General features: G+C 43.9%; 1 protein-coding gene across 1 annotated transcript in view; it reads left to right on the forward strand.

Annotated features, from left to right (window-relative positions):
• Positions 1 to 3,283: 3,283 nt before the first annotated feature.
• The window catches only part of LOC146740971 (mpv17-like protein), a 77,724-nt gene continuing 60,760 nt past the window's right edge, over positions 3,284 to 20,247 (forward strand). Inside the window, exons 1-2 of the mRNA XM_085501548.1 lie at positions 3,284 to 3,726; positions 4,428 to 4,528. Of these exons, the coding sequence (XP_085357674.1) occupies positions 3,420 to 3,726; positions 4,428 to 4,528 (408 nt within the window). The 5' untranslated portion in view covers positions 3,284 to 3,419. The remainder of the gene's footprint in view (positions 3,727 to 4,427; positions 4,529 to 20,247) is intronic.

Genomic DNA, 20,247 nt, shown 5'->3' on the forward strand with positions numbered 1-20,247 from the left:
AAATATCGCCGCACCAAGTATTTTCTTAATTGAGTAAAAACATTAATTTGAATCAAAAACAATACGTTTGTTGTAATAAATATAATTTGTAATACATGAAATGCACACAATTTTATTGAATTTACAAAACGTGACATTTTATATTAAAACACTCACCCGCTTACATCACAAACAAAAAGACGATCTTTGCACGTTGTTTTAGCGCTGTCAATATTCTCACTTCCGGGTTTGCCGGTGTACGTACATGTGTACAGCAGTAGCAAAACATGGCGAACACGTTTGCTGTGTGCATGTCAGGTAAACCTGTAAAAAGAAAAAAACTAATACCAAAACAATGTGCTGATGGAAATAAAAAAATACAAAAGACTGAAAGAAACACTTTGATTTTTGTGTTTATTATCTAGCATGCGTTTGATTGATTCCCATATACCTCAGTTATTTGCGATACCCTTAGTTTTCACGAGTTTAAACCGACCGACCGACCCAATTTTTAAATTTTCCGACTTAAGGGCAAAATAAGTTTTTTTGGGGCCTAATATGCGATATGCGATACAATGATACTACTGTAAGTTATAACTTGGGATATTAGTTATATTTATAGAGCATGGCATATTTCATCAAATATCATCTAACTTCACCTTGTATGTGTGATGCCTGATTATAATGAAGTAGTAACTTATTCCACCATCGGGACAGTAACCTACATATCATATGTAAGGATATTGATATTGCGTAATATATGGCTATATGAGATGGAAAACACTTTCGATCTCGAGATCTTGCAAGGCGTGATAGACGAAACTCACTTGCACATCAATGTTATGCTATGTGGTTACACCCTTTTAATTCGGGATTCATTCTCAGCTCAAGTTGTAGAAGTTCTTTGGTGAACTGTTCGATCTTTTATAATATGAGTTTTGAAACTAGCTAGTATTTTCTGTAGTTGATGACGAGCCACGTATATACTAATATTTTGATAAGTTGGAATGAAGTGAATTTACGGAAAACCAAAATATACTTTTAATTTCACTGTGAATGCAATTAATGTTGATGTATGTGGACAATTTGATGAGATTGATAGCATGTCAGTACATTGGTGAAGATAAAGATAAAAGATAAAACTGGTCTACATACACTGTTTGAAATTACTGTATGTAGGGTTTCTACGATAGATCCGACATTGAAAAATCCTATTGGCTGTTTTTTTGTCAATATATTTTCAACTTGATGGTGAGTTATAATACAGTTTCGGGGGAACTGAAGAGGCTTTTACTGAGAACCCCTGGATTATTGCGTAATGTCAATTATTGGCTGAAACGAGGATTTTTGGGGGTATATAAGGTTAAAAAATTGTTCCGTTTTAGATTTGGTATGTTACTTCTTTCAAACAAAGAACGCTTGATATAGGCAGCCAAAATTTGACTCAGATTTGTATTCTTATTTGTACTAAACTCCAAGGCACAATACATCTTCCATATCAGAACCTTTAAAAAAAAACTGCTACCTTAGGGAATGACCATTTGTTATTCTTGAGGGGGTCGGACAAAACAGAGGGGGGGAGGGGGAGGGGGTCAGCATATTTCCAAAGCCACAGGGGGGAGTGACTTTTTATCAAGGCTGAAAGGGGCGAATATTTTTCTCTTAAGGATTGAGTCAAAATGTTTTAGCTCCGCTGTCAACACAGCGGAGCTGTTCATAGTACTGAATGTCCGTCGTCATCGTCAACTTTACAATTTCAACTTCTTCTTCGAAACCGCAAGTCAGAATGTTTTCAAATTTCATATGCAAGTACCTTAGATGGTTCTTTCTTAGATTTGTTCATTTCATATCAAAATCTTAAATTCTCTATTTTTGGCGAACATTTTTGGTAAAAAGTGATATTTTCGATTTTTTGTTGAAAACAGCAAGTCCGATTGCTATACATACTATACATATTGTTCATTTTCTAATGATATCTTCAGTTCTTTAATTGAAATGTGCCTTGCTAACAGTGGAGCTATCTCTGCCGACAGTTTTACTTTACGACTTTTCTACCAATTATCAACTAATAACCAACACTTAGTCCAGTATTGTCAAATCAGTCAGATTACACAACAAATTTATTAAAAAAGATGGTGGGCATGTAGCAAAAGATCAATAAAATACATGAAGATAGATTTGTTGGCATTGGGTGCATAACCTTGTTCAATAAAGAGACTGTTCTAATTTATAACATGGACTTTCTTCAGGCAAGTGAGTAGAACTGTTAATATAAATTTCAAAATATTATATGTAAATTTTTGTATTTTTACTTCACAGAAATGAAATCTGCCGAAAAAATAGTGCATAGTGGATTGCTTGTAGTAGCGTTTATTTATCAAAATGCTTTTTGGAGGCGACAGTTTTATCTCTACTGTTTATAGTAAAACATTTTATCTGACAAAAATATATTCACAAATTGGACACTAAATTTTCACAAGTATTTTGTCTCTTCATATATACATGTAAAAGACCAATAAAAATACATGAAAAAAAATAGGGGGGGGGTTTACAAATTTTTCATTTTTTCTAAAGGAGCACCCTCTTTTACAAAATGAAAAAGCACAGAGAACTGCCCGACCCCCTTTAGGAATAATAAATGGTCATTTCCTTACTATAAGCAATACAAATAAAATAACTCATAGCGTATTGCCACTGTCTAAACGTATTTTGTAAGGATTCTAATTGAGAGACACCTTGTTACGTTTTGTACTTTGATAATGTTTGTGCCGCTGACCAACAGCACAGAAAATCCGTATATATAACCAACACAATTACGTGACCTCAGTTCCCCTTATATTAGCATTATAATACAGGCTTTAATACATGTGTACGCAATGTCAAGGTAGTCAGTTCGTCGTCTCCTTGAAACAAATCGAAAGAACGACGATGCAGTGTTTATTTTGACGTGTGTATACTTTTTATGAACACATCGTGTTTCTCACACGTTGTAAGAGTTATGTATTTTGTTGTGGAAACGGCCGCTGACCAACAGTACAGAAAAAAAAACACACATTTTTATATATATATATCATCAATACAATTACGTGACCTGAGTTCCCCATATATTAATGTAATACCCAATGTCAAGGTAATAGTCAGTTCGTCGTCTCCTTGTAACAGAACGAAAGACTGACGTAGTGATTAGTTTGACATATGTATATTTTTTATGAACACATCGTGTTTCTCAGACGTTGTAGGAGTTGAATGTTTTTCATTGTGGAAACAGGCACTGCGCTGACAAGTATTGACGAGTTGGGCTCCAACATATTCGTGGTTTTGTACTCGTAATATTATTGCGAACGAAGAACGACGTGGGTCTCATTTTAACAGATCCCGCGATTGTTGACGAACACAAAATCGCCGATCGAGCATAAGCAACAACAACAATAACAACAACAATGCTGGCTTCGATGCTAAGTCGGGTTATCCACCACCGTGTGTTTGGCAGCTCTGTGTTTATGGCGTCTGTTCTGGTCGCCTCTGAGTTCACGCAACAGAACATACATGGAGATGAATTAGACATAAAACAACTAGCCAGAATGGCCATTTATGGCTTTGTTTTCAATGGTCCTTGGAACTACTGCTGGTTTAGAGTCTTGGATGCGTCTATTGGCGGCAGTAGAAAGAAAATGACGTCATCTTTGGTTAAAGCAGCGCTGGACGTTTCCATATCGGGGCCTGTTACGGTGTCGGGATTTTTCACAGGTTAAAAATATGTTATATTATTATACAATTCAGAATGACGGGTAACAATTTGTTCTATCACATGTCACGTGACCAAACAATGGGAGAACAAAACGTATTGCCAGCAAAGAGGTAGTACCTGTTCATTTCATATTTGAATACGTTTGGTAGGAGTGACAGGCCTGTAAATACGAGTACAAAAATAATTGCTTTTTGGGTTGAACCATTATTTGAGTAGGTATTGCGGTGTCCAAATTACGGGCGTAATATTGTACAAATGTTATTATTTCTTAGAAGTCGTTTGTAAGTAGAACATTACGCCACATTTGCTATAGTAACATAAATATAAATACTATTATCAGACATCAGTATGTTGTCACCCTGCGTGTATGAGAAATGATATCATTCAAAAATATTCAAATATTCGATGAAAGTCGTATTTATTGCAAGCGACTGTGATCATGACAATATATATTTGTCTTGTGAAATTTTCACTGCATTTGATCTCAAGCCTAGCTCTGACTGACATTGTTTCACCATTCATGTTCACCCCTCACTTACACTGCCAAGTGACATCATTAGATACACAAATCTAACAGGGTGTTCAAAAGTGTGCATGATTCCAGGTCATATCAGATTAATACGGCAATAGCATTAAGCACGGTAGCTACAGACTTGTATAAATAATAGAATGTCACTGAAATATTTTAATACGTTTACAGGTCTTGGGATTCTGGAAGAAAAGAACAATATTTTGGAAGAAGTCAAAAACAAATTTTGGCCGACATACATGACAGGGATCGTGTACTGGATTCCCATACAGGTGGGTCACGTCTCAGATTTGATTTCCATACAGGTGGGTCACGTCTCAGATTGGATTCCCATACAAGTGGATCACAACTCAGATTGGATTCCCATACAGGTGGATCACAACTCAGATTGGATTCCCATACAGGTGGATCACAACTCAGATTGGATTCCCATACAGGTGGGTCACGTCTCAGATTGGATTTCCATACAGGTGGATCACAACTCAGATTGGACTCCCATACAGGTAGATCACAACTCAGATTGGATTCCCATACAGGTAGATCACAACTCAGATTGGATTCCCATACAGGTGGATCACAACTCAGATTGGATTCCCATACAGGTGGATCACAACTCAGATTGGACTCCCATACAGGTAGATCACAACTCAGATTGGATTCCCATACAGGTGGATCACAACTCAGATCGGATTCCCATACAGGTGGGTCACAACTCACAATGGATTCCCATACAGGTAGGTCACATCTCAGATTGGATTCCCATACAGGCGGGTCACTTCTCAGATTGAATTCCCATACAGGTGGGTCACAACTCAGAATGGATTCCCATACAGGTAGGTCACTTCTCAGATTGTATTCCCATACAGGTGGGTCACATCTCAGATTGGATTCTCATACAGGTAGATCACAACTCAGATTGGATTCCCATACAGGTGGATCACAACTCTGATTGGATTCTCATACAGGTGGGTCACAACTCACAATGGATTCCCATACAGGTAGGTCACATCTCAGATTGGATTCCATACAGGTGGGTCACAACTCACAATGGATTCCCATACAGGTAGATCACATCTCAGATTGAATTCCCACACAGGTGGGTCACGTCTCAGATTGGATTCCAACACAGGTGGGTCACAAATCAGAATGGATTCCCATACAGGTAGGTCACTTCTCAGATTGTATTCCCATACAGGTGGGTCACATCTCAGATTGGATTCTCATACAGACGGGTAACTTCTCAGATTGGATTCTCAAACAGGTGGGTCACATCTCAGATTTGATTCCCATGCAGGTGGGTCACGTCTCAGATTGGATTCCCATACAGGTGGGACACAACTCAGAATGGATTCCCATACAGGTAGGTCACTTCTCAGATTGTATTCCCATACAGGTGGGTCACATCTCAGATTGGATTCTCATACAGGTGGGTCACTTCTCAGATTGGATTCTCATACAGGTGGGTCACTTCTCAGATTGGATTCCCATACAGGTAGGTCACGTCTCAGATTGGATTCCCATACAGGTGGGTCACTTCTCAGATTGGATTCCTATACAGGTGGGTCACTTCTCAGAATTGATTCCTATGCAGGTAGATCACGTCTCAGATTGGATTCCCATACAGGTGGGTGACAACTCAGATTGGATTCCCATACAGGTGGGTCACGTCTCAGATTGGATTCCCATACAGGTGGGACACAACTCAAAATTGACTCCCATACAGGCGGGTCAGAACTCACAATGGATTCCCATACAGGTAGATCACATCTCAGATTGGATTCCCATACAAGTGGGTCACGTCTCAGATTGGATTCCAACACAGGTGGGTCACAACTCAGAATGGATTCACATACAGGTAGGTCACTTCTCAGATTGTATTCCCATACAGGTGGGTCACATCTCAGATTGGATTCTCATACAGGTGGGTCACTTCTCAGATTGGATTCTCATACAGGTGGGTCACATCTCAGATTGGATTCCCATACAGGTAGGTCACGTCTCAGATTGGATTCCCATACAGGTGGGTTACTTCTCAGATTGGATTCCTATACAGGTGGGTCACTTCTCAGAATTGATTCCCATGCAGGTAGGTCACGTCTCAGATTGGATTCCCATACAGGTGGGTCACAACTCAGATTGGATTCCCATACAGGTGGGTCACGTCTCAGATTGGATTGCCATATAGGTGGGTCACGTCTCAGATTGGATTGCCATACAGGTGGGTCACAACTCAGATTGGATTCCCATACAGGTGGGTCACGTCTCAGATTGGATTCCCATACAGGTGGGTCACGTCTCAGATTGGATTCCCATACAGGTGGGTCACGTCTCAGATTAGATTCCCATACAGGTGGGTCACTCTCAGATTGAATTCCCATACAGGTTGGTCACAACTCAGATTGGATTTCCATACAGGTGGGTCACGTCTCAGATTGGATTCCCATACAGGTGGGCCCATCTCAGATTGGATTCCCATACAGGTCGGTCACTTCCCAGATTGGATTCCCATACAGGTGGGTCACTTCTCAGATTGTATTCCCATACAGGTGGGTCACACCTCAGATTGGATTTCCATAAAGGTGGGTCACGTCTCAGATTGGATTCCCGTACAGGTAGGTCACGTCTCAGATTGGATTCCCATACAGGTGGAACACAACTCAGATTGGACTTCCATAAAGGTGGGTCACGTCTCAGATTGGATTCCCATACAGGTAGGTCACGTCTCAGATTGGATTCCCATACAGGTGGAACACAACTCAGATTGGACTCCCATACAGGTGGATCACAACTCAGATTGGATTCCCATACAGGTGGGTCACAACTCACAATGGATTCCCATACAGGTAGGTCACATCTCAGATTGTATTCCCATACAGGTGGGTCACTTCTCAGAATGAATTCCCATACAGGTTGGTCACAACTCAGATTGGATTTCCATACAGGTGGGTCACGTCTCAGATTGGATTCCCATACAGGTGGATCACAACTCAGATTGGACTCCCATACAGTTAGATCACAACTCAGATTCGATTCCCATACAGGTGGATCACAACTCAGATTGGATTCCCATACAGGCGGGTCAAAACTCACAATGGATTCCCATACTGGTAGGTCACTTCTCAGATTGTATTCCCATACAGGTGGGTCACATCTCAGATTGGATTCTCATACAGGTGGGTCACTTCTCAGATTGGATTCTCATACAGGTGGGTCACTTCTCAGATTGGATTCCCATACAGGTAGGTCACATCTCAGATTGGATTCCCATACAGGTGGGTCACTTCTCAGATTGAATTCCCATACAGGTGGGTCACAACTCACAATGGATTCCCATACAGGTAGATCACATCTCAGATTGGATTCCCATATAGGTGGGTCACGTCTGAGATTGGATTCCAATACAGGTGGGTCACAACTCACAATGGATTCCCATACAGGTAGGTCACTTCTCAGATTGAATTCCCATACAGGTAGGTCACATCTCAGATTGGATTCTCATACAGGTGGGTCACTTCTCAGATTGGATTCTCATACAGGTGGATCACTTCTCAGATTGGATTCTCAAACAGGTGGGTCACATCTCAGATTTGATTTCCATACAGGTGGGTCACGTCTCAGATTGGATTCCCATACAGGTGGATCACAACTCAGATTGGACTCCCATACAGTTAGATCACAACTCAGATTGGATTCCCATACAGGTGGATCACAACTCACAATGGATTCCCATACAGGTAGGTCACATCTCAGATTGGATTCCCATACAGATGGGTCACGTCTCAGATTGGATTCCAATACAGGTGGGTCACATCTCAGATTGGATTCCCATGCAGGTGGGTCACGTCTCAGACTTGATTCCCATACAGGTGGGTCACTTCTCAGATTGAATTCCCATACAGGTGGGTCACATATCAGATTGGATTCTCAAACAGGTGGGTCACATCTCAGAACTGATTCCCATACTGGTGGGTCACGTCTCAGATTGGATTCCCATACAGGTGGGTCACAACTCAGATTGGATTCCCATACAGGTGGATCACAACTCACAATGGATTCCCATACAGGTAGATCACATCTCACATTGGATTCCCATACAGGTTGGTCACTTCTCAGATTATATTCCCATATAGGTGGATAACAACTCAGATTGGACTCCCATACAGGTAGATCATAACTCAGAATGGATTCCCATACAGGTAGGTCACTTCTCAGATTGAATTCCCATACAGGTGGGTCACATCTCAGATTGGATTCTCATACAGGTGGGTCACTTCTCAGATTGGATTCTCAAACAGGTGGGTCACATCTCAGAACTGATTCCCATACAGGTGGGTCACGTCTCAGATTGGATTCCCATACAGGTGGGTCACAACTCAGATTGGATTCCCATACAGGTGGATCATGTCTCAGATTGGATTCCCACACAGGTGGGTCACGCCTCAGATTGGATTCCCATACAGGTGGGTCACGTCTCAGATTGGATTCCAATACAGGTGGGTCACAAATCAGATTGGATTGCCATACAGGTGGGTCACAAATCAGATTGGATTCCCATACAGGTGGGTCACGTCTCAGATTGGATTCCCATACAGGTGGGTCACAACTCAGATTGGATTCCCATACAGGTGGATCATGTCTCAGATTGGATTCCCACACAGGTGGGTCACGCCTCAGATTGGATTCCCATACAGGTGGGTCACGTCTCAGATTGGACTCCCATACAGGTGGATCACAACTCAGATTGAATTCTCATACAGGTGGGTCACGTCTCAGATTGGATTCCAATACAGGTGGGTCACAACTCAGAATGGATTCCCATACAGGTAGGTCACTTCTCAGATTGAATTCCCATACAGGTGGGTCACTTCTCAGATTGAATTCCCATACAGGTGGGTCACGTCTCAGATTGGACTCCCATACAGGTGGATCACAACTCAGATTGAATTCTCATACAGGTGGGTCACGTCTCAGATTGGATTCCAATACAGGTGGATCACAACTCAGATTGGACTCCCATACAGTTAGATCACAACTCAGATTCGATTCCCATACAGGTGGATCACAACTCAGATTGGATTCCCATACAGGCGGGTCAAAACTCACAATGGATTCCCATACTGGTAGGTCACTTCTCAGATTGTATTCCCATACAGGTGGGTCACATCTCAGATTGGATTCTCATACAGGTGGGTCACTTCTCAGATTGGATTCTCATACAGGTGGGTCACTTCTCAGATTGGATTCCCATACAGGTAGGTCACATCTCAGATTGGATTCCCATACAGGTGGGTCACTTCTCAGATTGAATTCCCATACAGGTGGGTCACAACTCACAATGGATTCCCATACAGGTAGATCACATCTCAGATTGGATTCCCATACAGGTGGGTCACGTCTGAGATTGGATTCCAATACAGGTGGGTCACAACTCACAATGGATTCCCATACAGGTAGGTCACTTCTCAGATTGAATTCCCATACAGGTAGGTCACATCTCAGATTGGATTCTCATACAGGTGGGTCACTTCTCAGATTGGATTCTCATACAGATGGATCACTTCTCAGATTGGATTGTCAAACAGGTGGGTCACATCTCAGATTTGATTTCCATACAGGTGGGTCACGTCTCAGATTGGATTCCCATACAGGTGGATCACAACTCAGATTGGACTCCCATACAGTTAGATCACAACTCAGATTGGATTCCCATACAGGTGGATCACAACTCACAATGGATTCCCATACAGGTAGGTCACATCTCAGATTGGATTCCCATACAGGTGGGTCACATCTCAGATTGGATTCCAATACAGGTGGGTCACATCTCAGATTGGATTCCCATGCAGGTGGGTCACGTCTCAGACTTGATTCCCATACAGGTGGGTCACTTCTCAGATTGAATTCCCATACAGGTGGGTCACATATCAGATTGGATTCTCAAACAGGTGGGTCACATCTCAGAACTGATTCCCATACTGTTGGGTCACGTCTCAGATTGGATTCCCATACAGGTGGGTCACAACTCAGATTGGATTCCCATACAGGTGGATCACAACTCACAATGGATTCCCATACAGGTAGATCACATCTCACATTGGATTCCCATACAGGTTGGTCACTTCTCAGATTATATTCCCATATAGGTGGATAACAACTCAGATTGGACTCCCATACAGGTAGATCATAACTCAGAATGGATTCCCATACAGGTAGGTCACTTCTCAGATTGAATTCCCATACAGGTGGGTCACATCTCAGATTGGATTCTCATACAGGTGGGTCACTTCTCAGATTGGATTCTCAAACAGGTGGGTCACATCTCAGAACTGATTCCCATACAGGTGGGTCACGTCTCAGATTGGATTCCCATACAGGTGGGTCACAACTCAGATTGGATTCCCATACAGGTGGATCATGTCTCAGATTGGATTCCCACACAGGTGGGTCACGCCTCAGATTGGATTCCCATACAGGTGGGTCACGTCTCAGATTGGATTCCAATACAGGTGGGTCACAAATCAGATTGGATTGCCATACAGGTGGGTCACGTCTCAGATTGGATTCCCATACAGGTGGGTCACGTCTCAGATTGGATTCCCATACAGGTGGGTCACAACTCAGATTGGATTCCCATACAGGTGGATCATGTCTCAGATTGGATTCCCACACAGGTGGGTCACGCCTCAGATTGGATTCCCATACAGGTGGGTCACGTCTCAGATTGGACTCCCATACAGGTGGATCACAACTCAGATTGAATTCTCATACAGGTGGGTCACGTCTCAGATTGGATTCCAATACAGGTGGGTCACAACTCAGAATGGATTCCCATACAGGTAGGTCACTTCTCAGATTGAATTCCCATACAGGTGGGTCACATCTCAGATTGGATTCTCATACAGGTGGGTCACGTCTCAGATTGGACTCCCATACAGGTGGATCACAACTCAGATTGAATTCTCATACAGGTGGGTCACGTCTCAGATTGGATTCCAATACAGGTGGGTCACAACTCAGAATGGATTCCCATACAGGTAGGTCACTTCTCAGATTGAATTCCCACACAGGTGGGTCACATCTCAGATTGGATTCCCATACAGGTGGGTCACGTCTCAGATTGGATTCCCATACAGGTGGGTCACAACTCAGATTGGATTCCCATACAAGTGGGTCACATCTCAGATTGGATTCCCATGCAGGTGGGTCACGTCTCAGATTGGATTCCCATACAGGTGGGTCACTTCTCAGATTGAATTCCCATACAGGTGGGTCACATCTCAGATTGAATTCTCATACAGGTGGTTCACGTCTCAGATTGGATTCCAATACAGGTGGGTCACAACTCAGAATGGATTCCCATACAGGTAGGTCACTTCTCAGATTGAATTCCCATACAGGTGGGTCACATCTCAGATTGGATTCTCATACAGGTGGGTCACTTCTCAGATTGGATTCTCAAACAGGTGGGTCACATCTCAGAACTGATTCCCATACAGGTGGGTCACGTCTCAGATTGGATTCCCATACAGGTGGGTCACAACTCAGATTGGATTCCCATACAGGTGGATCGTGTCTCAGATTGGATTCCCACACAGGTGGGTCACGCCTCAGATTGGATTCCCATACATGTGGGTCACAAATCAGATTGGATTCCCATACAGGTGGATCACAAATCAGTTTGGATAGCCATACAGGTGGGTCACGTCTCAGATTGGATTCCCACACAGGTGGGTCACATCTCAGATTGGATTTCCATACAGGTGGGTCACTTGTCAGATTGGATTCCCATACAGGTGGGTCACAACTCAGATTGGACTCCCATACCGGTAGATCACAACACAGATTGGATTCCCATACAGTTAGATCACAACTCACAATGGATTCCCATACAGGTAGATCACATCTCACATTGGATTCCCATACAGGTGGGTCACTTCTCAGATTATATTCCCATACAGGTGGATCACAACTCAGATTGGACTCCCTTACAGGTAGATCACAACTTAGATTGGATTCCCACACAGGTGGGTCACGCCTCAGATTGGATTCCCATACAGGTGGGTCACGTCTCAGATTGGATTCCCATACAGGTGGGTCACAACTCAGATTGGATTGCCATACAGGTGGGTCACGTCTCAGATTGGATTCCCATACAGGTGGGTCACATCTCAGATTAGATTCTCATACAGGTAGATCACAACTCGCAATGGATTCCCATACAGGTAGGTCACATCTCAGATTGGATTCCCATACAGGTGGGTCACTTCTCAGATTGAATTCCCAAACAGGTGGGTCACATCTCACAATGGATTCCCATACAGGTAGATCACATCTCAGATTGGATTCCCACACAGGTGGGTCATGTCTCAGATTGGATTCCAACACAGGTGGGTCACAAATCAGAATGGATTCCCATACAGGTAGGTCACTTCTCAGATTGTATTCACATACAGGTGGGTCACATCTCAGATTGGATTCTCATACAGGCTGGTCACTTCTCAGATTGGATTCTCAAACAGGTGGGTCACATCTCAGATTTGATTCCCATGCAGGTGGGTCACATCTCAGATTGGATTTCCATACAGGTGGGTCACTTCTCAGATTGGATTCCCATACAGGTGGGTCACTTCTCAGATTGGATTCCTATACAGGTGGGTTACGTCTCAGATTGGATCCCCATACAGGTGGATCACAACTCAGATTGGACTCCCATACAGGTAGATCACAACACAGATTGGATTCCCATACAGGTGGATCACAACTCACAATGGATTCCCATACAGGTAGATCACATCTCACATTGGATTCCCATACAGGTGGGTCACTTCTCAGATTATATTCCCATACAGGTGGATCACAACTCAGATTGGACTCCCATACAGGTAGATCACAACTCAGATTGGATTCCCATACAGGTGAATCACAACTCTGATTGGATTCTCATACAGGTGGGTCGCAACTCACAATGGATTCCCATACAGGTAGGTCACATCTCAGATTGGATTCCCATACAGGTGGGTCACTTCTCAGATTGAATTCCCAAACAGGTGGGTCACATCTCACAATGGATTCCCATACAGGTAGATCACATCTCAGATTGGATTCCCACACAGGTGGGTCATGTCTGAGATTGGATTCCAACACAGGTGGGTCACAAATCAGAATGGATTCCCATACAGGTAGGTCACTTCTCAGATTGTATTCCCATACAGGTGGGTCACATCTCAGATTGGATTCTCATACAGGCTGGTCACTTCTCAGATTGGATTCTCAAACAGGTGGGTCACATCTCAGATTTGATTCCCATGCAGGTGAGTCACGTCTCAGATTGGATTCCCATACAGGTGGGACACAACTCAAAATTGACTCCCATACAGGCGGGTCAGAACTCACAATGGATTCCCATACAGGTAGATCACATCTCAGATTGGATTCCCATACAGGTGGGTCACGTCTCAGATTGGATTCCAACACAGGTGGGTCACAACTCAGAATGGATTCCCATACAGGTAGGTCACTTCTCAGATTGTATTCCCATACATGTGGGTCACATCTCAGATTGGATTCTCATACAGGTGGGTCACTTCTCAGATTGGATTCTCATACAGGTGGGTCACTTCTCAGATTGGATTCCCATACAGGTGGGTCACTTCTCAGATTGGATTCCTATACAGGTGGGTTACGTCTCAGATTGGATTCCCATACAGGTGGATCACAACTCAGATTGGACTCCCATACAGGTAGATCACAACATAGATTGGATTCCCATACAGGTGGATCACAACTCACAATGGATTCCCATACAGGTAGATCACATCTCACATTGTATTCCCATACAGGTGGGTCACTTCTCAGATTGGATTCCTATACAGGTGGGTTACGTCTCAGATTGGATTCCCATACAGGTGGATCACAACTCAGATTGGACTCCCATACAGGTAGATCACAACATAGATTGGATTCCCATACAGGTGGATCACAACTCACAATGGATTCCCATACAGGTAGATCACATCTCACATTGTATTCCCATACAGGTGGGTCACTTCTCAGATTATATTCCCATACAGGTGGATCACAACTCAGATTGGACTCCCATACAGGTAGATCACAACTCAGATTGGATTCCCATACAGGTGAATCACAACTCTGATTGGATTCTCATACAGGTGGGTCACAACTCACAATGGATTCCCATACAGGTAGGTCACATCTCAGATTGGATTCCCATACAGGTGGGTCACTTCTCAGATTGAATTCCCAAACAGGTGGGTCACATCTCACAATGGATTCGCATACAGGTAGATCACATCTCAGATTGGATTCCCACACAGGTGGGTCATGTCTGAGATTGGATTCCAACACAGGTGGGTCACAAATCAGAATGGATTCCCATACAGGTAGGTCACTTCTCAGATTGTATTCCCATACAGGTGGGTCACATCTCAGATTGGATTCTCATACAGGCTGGTCACTTCTCAGATTGGATTCTCAAACAGGTGGGTCACATCTCAGATTTGATTCCCATGCAGGTGGGTCACGTCTCAGATTGGATTCCCATACAGGTGGGACACAACTCAAAATTGACTCCCATACAGGCGGGTCAGAACTCACAATGGATTCCCATACAGGTAGATCACATCTCAGATTGGATTCCCATACAGGTGGGTCACGTCTCAGATTGGATTCCAACACAGGTGGGTCACAACTCAGAATGGATTCCCATACAGGTAGGTCACTTCTCAGATTGTATTCCCATACACGTGGGTCACATCTCAGATTGGATTCTCATACAGGTGGGTCACTTCTCAGATTGGATTCTCATACAGGTGGGTCACTTCTCAGATTGGATTCGAATACAGGTAGGTCACGTCTCAGATTGGATTCCCATACAGGTGGGTCACTTCTCAGATTGGATTCCTATACAGGTGGGTCACTTCTCAGAATTGATTCCCATGCAGGTAGGTCACGTCTCAGATTGGATTCCAATACAGGTGGGTCACAATTCAGATTGGATTCCCATACAGGTGGGTCACTTCTCAGATTGAATTCCCATACAGGTGGGTCACATCTCAGATTGAATTCTCATACAGGTGGGTCACGTCTCAGATTGGATTCCAATACAGGTGGGTCACAACTCAGAATGGATTCCCATACAGGTAGGTCACTTCTCAGTTTGAATTCCCATACAGGTGGGTGACATCTCAGATTGGATTCTCATACAGGTGGGTCACTTCTCAGATTGGATTCTCAAACAGGTGGGTCACATCTCAGAACTGATTCCCATACAGGTGGGTCACGTCTCAGATTGGATTCCCATACAGGTGGGTCACAACTCAGATTGGATTCCCACACAGGTGGGTCACGCCTCAGATTGGATTCCCAATCAGGTGGGTCACAAATCAGATTGGATTCCCATACAGGTGGGTCACAAATCAGATTGGATAGCCATACAGGTTGGTCACGTCTCAGATTGGATTCCCACACAGGTGGGTTACGTCTCAGATTGGATTCCCATACAAGTGGGTCACATCTCAGATTGGATTTCCATAGAGGTGGGTCACTTGTCAGATTGGATTCCCATACAGGTGGGTCACTTCTCAGATTGGATTCCTATACAGGTGGGTTACGTCTCAGATTGGATTCCCATACAGGTGGGTCACTTCTCAGATTGAATTCTCAAACAGGTGGGTCACATCTCAGATTGGATTCCCATGCAGGTAGGTCACATCTCAGATTGGATTTCCATACAGGTGGGTCACTTCTCAGATTGGATTCCCATACAGGTAGATCACAACTCACAATGGATTCCCATACAGGTAGGTCACATCTCAGAATGGATTCACATACAGGTAGATCACAACACAGATTGGATTCCCATACAGTTGGATCACAACTCACAATGGATTCCCACACAGGTGGGTCTCGCCTCAGATTGGATTCCCATACAGGTGGGTCACGTCTCAGATTGGATTCCCATACAGGTGGGTCACAACTCAGATTGGATTGCCATACAGGTGAGTCACGTCTCAGATTGGATTCCCATACAGGTGGGTCACATCTCAGATTGGATTCTCATACAGGTAGATCACAACTCACAATGGATTCCCATACAGGTAGGTCACATCTCAGATTGGATTCCCATACAGGTGGGTCACTTCTCAGATTGAATTCCCAAACAGGTGGGTCACATCTCACAATGGATTCCCATACAGGTAGATCACATCTCAGATTGGATTCCCACACAGGTGGGTCATGTCTCAGATTGGATTCCAACACAGGTGGGTTAAAAATCAGAATGGATTCCCATACAGGTAGGTAACTTCTCAGATTGTATTCCCATACAGGTGGGTCACATTTCAGATTGGATTCTCATACAGGCTGGTCACTTCTCAGATTGGATTCTCAAACAGGTGGGTCACATCTCAGATTGGATTCCCATGCAGGTGGGTCACATCTCAGATTGGATTTCCATACAGGTGGGTCACTTCTCAGATTGGATTCCCATACAGGTGGGTCACTTCTCAGATTGGATTCCTATACAGGTGGGTTACGTCTCAGATTGGATTCCCATACAGGTGGATCACAACTCAGATTGGACTCCCATACAGGTAGATCACAACACAGATCGGATTCCCATACAGGTGGATCACAACTCACAATGGATTCCCATACAGGTAGATCACATCTCACATTGGATTCCCATACAGGTGGGTCACTTCTGAGATTATATTCCCATAGAGGTGGATCACAACTCAGATTGGACTCCCATACAGTTAGATCACAACTCAGATTGGATTCTCATACAGGTGGGTCACAACTCACAATGGATTCCCATACAGGTAGATCACATCTCACATTGGATTCCCATACAGGTAGGTCACATCTCAGATTGAATTCCCATACAGGTGGGTCACATCTCACAATGGATTCCCATACAGGTAGATCACATCTCAGATTGGATTCCCACACAGGTGGGTCATGTCTCAGATTGGATTCCAACACAGGTGGGTCACAAATCAGAATGGATTCCCATACAGGTAGGTCACTTCTCAGATTGTATTCCCATACAGGTGGGTCACATCTCAGATTGGATTCTCATACAGGTAGATCACAACTCAGATTGGATTCCCATACAGGCGGGTCACAATTCAGATTGGATTCCCATACAGGTGGGTCACGTCTCAGATTGGATTCCCATACAGGTGGGTCACAACTCAGATTGGATTGCCATACAGGTGGTTCACGTCTCAGATTGGATTCCCATACAGGTGGGTCACATCTCAGATTGGATTCTCATACAGGTAGATCACAACTCAGATTGGATTCCCATACAGGTGGATCACAACTCTGATTGGATTCTCATACAGGTGGGTCACAACTCAGAATGGATTCCCATACAGGTAGGTCACTTCTCAGATTGTACTCCCATACAGGTGGGTCACATCTCAGATTGGATTCTCATACAGGCTGGTCACTTCTCAGATTGGATTCTCAAACAGGTGGGTCACATCTCAGATTTGATTCCCATGCAGGTGGGTCACATCTCAGATTGGATTTCCATACAGGTGGGTCACTTCTCAGATTGGATTCCCATACAGGTGGGTCACTTCTCAGATTGGATTCCTATACAGGTGGGTTACGTCTCAGATTGGATTCCCATACAGGTGGATCACAACTCAGATTGGACTCCCATAGAGGTAGATCACAACACAGATTGGATTCCCATACAGGTGGATCACAACTCACAATGGATTCCCATACAGGTAGATCACATCTCACATTGGATTCCCATACAGGTGGGTCACTTCTCAGATTATATTCCCATACAGGTGGATCACAACTCAGATTGGACTCCCATACAGGTAGATCACAACTCAGATTGGATTCCCACACAGGTGGGTCACGCCTCAGATTGGATTCCCATACAGGTAGGTCACGTCTGAGATTGGATTCCCATACAGGTGGGACACAACTCAGATTGGATTGCCATACAGGTGGGTCACGTCTCAGATTGGATTCCCATACAGGTGGGTCACATCTCAGATTGGATTCTCATACAGGTAGATCACAACTCAGATTGGATTCCCATACAGGTGGATCACAACTCTGATTGGATTCTCATACAGGTGGGTCACAACTCACAATGGATTCCCATACAGGTAGGTCACATCTAAGATTGGATTCGCATACAGGTGGGTTACTTCTCAGATTGAATTCCCAAACAGGTGGGTCACATCTCACAATGGATTCCCATACAGGTAGATCACATCTCAGATTGGATTCCCACACAGGTGGATCATGTTTCAGATTGGATTCCAACACAGGTGGGTCACAAATCAGAATGGATTCCCATACAGGTAGGTCACTTCTCAGATTGTATTCCCATACAGGTGGGTCACATCTCAGATTGGATTCTCATACAGGCTGGTCACTTCTCAGATTGGATTCTCAAACAGGTGGGTCACATCTCAGATTTGATTCCCATGCAGGTGAGTCACGTCTCAGATTGGATTCCCATACAGGTGGGACACAACTCAAAATTGACTCCCATACAGGCGGGTCAGAACTCACAATGGATTCCCATACAGGTAGATCACATCTCATATTGGATTCCCATACAGGTAGGTCACATCTCAGATTGGATTCCCATACAGGTGGGTCACTTCTCAGATTGAATTCGCAAACAGGTGGGTCACATCTCACAATGGATTCCCATACAGGTAGATCACATCTCAGATTGGATTCCCACACAGCTGGGTCATGTCTCAGATTGGATTCCAACACAGGTGGGTCACAAATCAGAATGGATTCCCATACAGGTAGGTCACTTCTCAGATTGTATTCCCATACAGGTGGGTCACATCTCAGATTGGATTCTCATACAGGTAGATCACAACTCAGATTGGATTCCCATACAGGTGGGTCACAATTCAGATTGGATTCCCATACAGGTGGGTCACGTCTCAGATTGGATTCCCATACAGGTGGGTCACAACTCAGATTGGATTGCCATACAGGTGGGTCACGTCTCAGATTGGATTCCCATACAGGTGGGTCACATCTCAGATTGGATTCTCATACAGGTAGATCACAACACAGATTGGATTCCCATACAGGTGGGTCACAACTCAGATTGGATTGCCATACAGGTGGTTCACGTCTCAGATTGGATTCCCATACAGGTGGGTCACATCTCAGATTGGATTCTCATACAGGTAGATCACAACTCAGATTGGATTCCCATACAGGTGGATCACAACTCTGATTGGATTCTCATACAGGTGGGTCACAACTCAGAATGGATTCCCATACAGGTAGGTCACTTCTCAGATTGTACTCCCATACAGGTGGGTCACATCTCAGATTGGATTCTCATACAGGCTGGTCACTTCTCAGATTGGATTCTCAAACAGGTGGGTCACATCTCAGGTTTGATTCCCATGCATGTGGGTCACGTCTCAGATTGGATTCCCATACAGGTGGGACACAACTCAAAATTGACTCCCATACAGGCGGGTCAGAACTCACAATGGATTCCCATACAGGTAGATCACATCTCATATTGGATTCCCATACAGGTAGGTCACATCTCAGATTGGATTCCCATACAGGTGGGTCACTTCTCAGATTGAATTCCTAAACAGGTGGGTCACATCTCACAATGGATTCCCATACAGGTAGATCACATCTCAGATTGGATTCCCACACAGGTGGGTCATGTCTCAGATTGGATTCCAACACAGGTGGGTCACAAATCAGAATGGATTCCCATAAAGATAGGTCACTTCTCAGATTGTATTCCCATACAGGTGGGTCACATCTCAGATTGGATTCTCATACAGGTAGATCACAACTCAGATTGGATTCCCATACAGGTGGGTCACGTCTCAGATTGGATTCCCATACAGGTGGGTCACATCTCAGATTGGATTCTCATACAGGTAGATCACAACACAGATTGGATTCCCATACAGGTGGGTCACAACTC

Source organism: Saccoglossus kowalevskii, chromosome 7, assembly GCF_978046115.1.
Source record: "Saccoglossus kowalevskii chromosome 7, keSacKowa6.1, whole genome shotgun sequence".
In the NCBI taxonomy this organism is placed as follows: domain Eukaryota; kingdom Metazoa; phylum Hemichordata; class Enteropneusta; family Harrimaniidae; genus Saccoglossus; species Saccoglossus kowalevskii.